General features: G+C 29.6%; 1 protein-coding gene across 1 annotated transcript in view; it reads right to left on the reverse strand.

Annotated features, from left to right (window-relative positions):
• LOC106459700 (enolase) overlaps positions 1-3,826 on the reverse strand; it is a 9,978-nt gene extending 6,152 nt beyond the window's left edge. The window contains exons 1-4 of the mRNA XM_013919348.2: positions 3,683-3,826; positions 2,243-2,340; positions 1,575-1,729; positions 940-1,009 (exon numbers count right to left, since the gene is read on the reverse strand). Coding sequence (XP_013774802.1) covers positions 940-1,009; positions 1,575-1,729; positions 2,243-2,327 — 310 coding nt within the window. The 5' untranslated portion in view covers positions 2,328-2,340; positions 3,683-3,826. The remainder of the gene's footprint in view (positions 1-939; positions 1,010-1,574; positions 1,730-2,242; positions 2,341-3,682) is intronic.
• Positions 3,827-5,137: the final 1,311 nt, after the last annotated feature.

Raw genomic sequence — 5,137 nt, forward strand, 5'->3', positions numbered from 1 at the left:
ACACACACACACACACAAGAATAGTGTGAACTTCAGAAGAAAAAAAAAATAATAATAAATTTTCACAATACAACAATTATTACCACAAAGAGACACATGTACGTTAACCTTTAAATACATTTTTATATATCTACAAGTCATAACTGAAACTAACCACCACTAAGCATATGATTAATTTATTAGAACTGGTAGTGTATTAGATATTGTACATACAATACCTTTCTAAGTTCATTATATTGGTGAATTTTAAATAATATACGACCGTCAATAGGTATTATACATGAGTGACATAGCTCATCTAAAATCATTGCATAGCTTTTTTTCCTAATGTACATACGATATTTCTGTGTATGTATCTGCTAAGCACTGAATAACTCTCAAGTGATATTTTTCCACATCATAAAATAAAGACTGTATTGAATTATACTCCATCCCTTCCACATTTTTACTCAAACAATTACACTACTGATTCCTGCATTCTCTCTTGAAAAAGAGTATGAAACTCATTAAATGTTACTTACCATGAAGCATTTGTGTGTGATACAGACTATATCTCAACTTTAAACAGTTACTAATTCTGACAGTAACTGCATGTTAAACTTTTTCTGTAAGTCCCACCCACCCATTCTGGGTTATGTTTTGTATCTTTTATCTATATCCTGAAATCACATAACTTGATATAGAATAACTCCTAAAGACATTTACAAAAAAAAAAGGATGGAAAAAGCAGACTTGTGTTTAAAAATTTTCACAAAACCAAATTGGAAGAACAGTTTAAAAACTGAATTTGTCATAATATTTAAAACACCAAGTGTTCAAAACAACAAAAGTCATACTGTGCCTGTCAAAATGTTTATAATTTTAAACCAATTATAAAAGTTAAGTCATTTATGAGAAGAAATTATTATTAATCTTAAGAATTAATCTAACACTAATTACCTTTATTTTCTGTTCCATCTAATGATAACATAAATTCATCAATCTCCCCCTGCTGAGTTGCTTCAAAATTCTATAAAAAAATAAAATCTGCAACTTATTTGTACAAGTGTGGTCACATGACATGCACGAAAGCAATCACTCATTCACCAAGTACCATTTTTTACTCTTAGTTTAATTGTCAACACAGATCTTTTTTTTATCACTTCAATTAAAAAAAGCTTTTGAAGGATTCTAGTAAATTCAATAGTACATTTCTATCTGCTAATTTTTAAAATAGAAAGTTTAAGTTGTGTTTGGAGTTTGTTCAAATTGTTATTCTACCACAAAATCAAATCACCTTTATAAATATTTTGTCTCTTACAAGATTCTTACAGCAAAATTAATGCTATTTATTAACATTAACCTAAAACACTACAATTTTTTTTTTTGAAGAGCTAAATATTAAAATGCAAGCGAAAGTTAGTTTATCCCAATAACAGGACTTTAGAGCAGTTAGTAAACTTTGCCACATCTTTGGAAAAACTGAATATGCTAATGAACACAAATCAGCGAAAGTATTTTAAAATATAATGCTCAGTAATAAGAAACTGTACTGTTAGAAAATAAGTTGCTCCATTATATAAACACTGTCTTACCTTGGCCAAAAGAGCTGGAGCTATAATACTGTTCACATTGTCAACAGCCTTTCCAACACTTTTGCCATGATATTTTGTCTTGTCTCCATCTCTAAGCTCAAGAGCTTCGTATATTCCAGTAGATGCTCCACTTGGGACAGCTGCTCTGAACATACCTGTAGAAAAAAAATGTGTAAACTGTATCTATAGTTTGACAAGTAATTTCCACTGTAGTAAACTAAAAATTTATTAATTTAACAAAACATAGTGTGTTATATACACAAATCAATAAATACTATACTATGCAATACATTAATTGTTCATAGGCAATTACAATCAGCACCATAAAACAATTTAATATATATACCTAAAACAACACAACTGAAATTCAGCTACCATTCTTTACTGTTGTCTTTAAGTCATGACGGATATGATCTACCGATGACAGTAAGGAATGGTAGAAGAGGTGTACATTTTTGGTTTTTTATACACACACACACACACACATACCAAATAAATATGCTATTCTGGTAACGGCAGCATTGTAAATAATTATCTTTTTTTTTTACACCATAGATATTAGAAGCTCACACTATCAAAGTTCTGTATAAAAGTTTATAACAATACAAAAAGTTTGTGGAAGGTTGGTATCGAATATTTAAAAAAAAAAACCAACAGTTTTTCCATACCTTTGTCAGTGGTAAGGTCAACCTCAACTGTTGGATTTCCACGACTGTCAAATATCTGACGAGCAAATATTTTGGTGATAGGCATGATTGTACAGGTACTAGAAAGAAAAAAATTATTATGGGCATACACCAAATAAACCTAATCTTATTTCCTCTTATGTTCGGAAACAAGTAATTAATTAGAACAAATAGTCTAACTTTTCCACTTCATCCAAGAAATGTCAACTTTGTTACTTTTTTTTTTTTTTAATTTTGTTATTTTAAACTGATAAAAAAAAAGAATTAATAGTGATTCAGTTTTAAATATGTTTTATGATCTTGCACATTTTTACTCATAAATTGATACAGTAATAAATAATGGATCTCAAGAATTGAATGATAGATATATATTCAATAAAGTTATGCACAAATACAAACCCAGAGTTGCACCTAAACATTTATTGAATATGTGTTTTACAGTATCTCATGTTTAGTGCCATCCTAAACACAAATTAGTTTAAATTAAAGCATTTTAAATGATAAAATTAAACTGGCTATTTTTGGTATGGAATAAGTTTCGTGTTGTATAATACTTGCTCTTTGTTTCCAAGTGATAGAAATTAACAACACGTCGAATAAAACCGACATAAGAGAAAATATTGCATATTAAATTATATATTTTGTGCATAATGAGCAGATAATTTGCTTTATTAGAATTATACCACTAACATTTTTTAAACTTGCAAGATTTACGAGAAAATTTTGTACAAAATATCAGCACCTCTAGGTTTTTGTTAAGAAGCAACATTATTCTAATATAGTAGTAGGTTAACAAAACGATTTTTTAAGTACGGTGATATTTAACTTTTAATATAGACATATCAACCAAGGTACTGTTGAAACGTATATTTTCTAGAATACCAATTATACTTACACATTGTTAATTTATCAGCTCTACTCATTTTAATGATTCATGTGTAATTTAAAAACTGTGCTATTCTTCTCTTAAGTTTGATTATTTGCACGTAATACGAGATTTTGTCATTCGAACATATTATATCGGCTTAAAACGTTGTAACAGTTTTTTGCTTTTTTTTTTACCAAGCTTCCTCTCACAATAGACGGTCTACTGAATGGGTCATTTTGAAGGTGAAAAACATTAAAGTTCCTAAGCTAAAAGCTGATTGTAAGAAATATAGAAATTGCATGATAACGATAGTTTTATTATCTCTAAAACATTTTGCATTATAAAAAGTAGTAAAACCAAAATTGAGAAATACACTACTACTACTAGTAGAGCAACAACTGAAGCCAAGGTCATTCAATGTGAATGCGGCATAATATACCGGCATTTTTAGCGTTACCTCGAATTTTAGTATAATTATTGAATTACGTTTATAAATAAAATTTTAATTCACATTAGAAAACTAAGATTAATAAAATATTTACTTGCTAATTTACCTTGAGATGGTCAAGTAATAAGTGTTAGAAATTCCTTGATTTCAAAAGTGAATGGTCTCTTCCCTCCGATTCTCCTGTCTCTGACAGAAACGTGTGAGATTTAACGTATGCAACGACACCGTTTTATAGACTAAGAGGGCTGAGCTAAACAACCATAACGCTCGGGATTTGTCCTCTCACCGGAAGCTACAGATACCAGTAAATATTAACTTACTCTTGCATTACAGAATACAGACTGTGAGTAGGTTAGGTTACACTATTTGTACACTAAAGTTATTCAAAACATATTATTTTATTTTTATTGAAATATCCAGAATATTCTTCTTTGAAATTTACTTCACTTTTGGTATTACTGAATAATTCTGCATGGTGAAGCAAAAGTTTCGAACAGATGTCTTTGTATCTACATACGTATAATACTTGTTACTGTATATGACAAAAAATGAAAAGCATATATAAAGAATGATACATGAAAAGTCACACCCACGAATTTCAGCATAAAAGCTGGGTGTGTATTTTAGGTGTGTCAGAACAATTTAGAATTTGCCTTTTAATGTCCTGTTATGCCATACAAATTACTTGCAATAAGAAATTATTCATGTTTACATTAAAACTATCAATTATTAAAAAATCTTAATCACGTACAATTTCAACGGATGTCAAGCTGTCAACGTTAAAACCTAGATATTTGTAGTTGTAGTAAATTTATCAGAATAATTACTTTTCTGTATCATTACAAACTTAGCCCAAGTATAGAAATTTTTGGCTTGAAAACTATATCACAATTCTTTACCGTATCAATATGTATTTCCAGAAAGAAGAGCGTTGTATTAACATACGTATTACCTTTCCAAAAGATTGAAAATCATAGTTTGACTCAATATCGTATACTTTGTTTCAGAATTTCATGCTAAGCTAAACAAGTGCTACCTGCGCATAGCAGCACCTAATTTTGAGCTGAGAAACTGAAGGGAAGGCAGTTACTCAGAAACACCCACCGCCAACTCTTTCTGATCGATTGTATTAAGACATGACGTCATTCTTATAGCGTACCTAAGACCCCAAAGTGCGGGTCACATTTGTCTTTGGTAACGGGTCGCGAACTAAAAAAATCCTCGAATTTACAGTCCGAGCACTCTATTTGCTAAGTTAGCTTGGTCCCTTCTTATTTTATTTTTTAATGTACAAACAAGTTACATTGGCTGCAAAGTAAGAACGGGAAAATAAAAATATTAAGTAATTTGAGATACCGATTAATACAAAAGCATAATACATATTACATTTGAAAACTGTGTGGTTAATTTATCAAACATCAGTGTATTTATATATATTGTTACGTATTAGAATTTCAAGAGGTCAGAAACCGAGCTAAATGATACTTTAAATTTAGTAGTTAAATTGTAATTTGGATTTAGTATTTAAATAAATGCCGATATATAGTCAGTTTGTAATATT

Source organism: Limulus polyphemus, unplaced genomic scaffold (assembly GCF_000517525.1).
Source record: "Limulus polyphemus unplaced genomic scaffold, Limulus_polyphemus-2.1.2 Scaffold649, whole genome shotgun sequence".
NCBI lineage: Eukaryota > Metazoa > Arthropoda > Merostomata > Xiphosura > Limulidae > Limulus > Limulus polyphemus.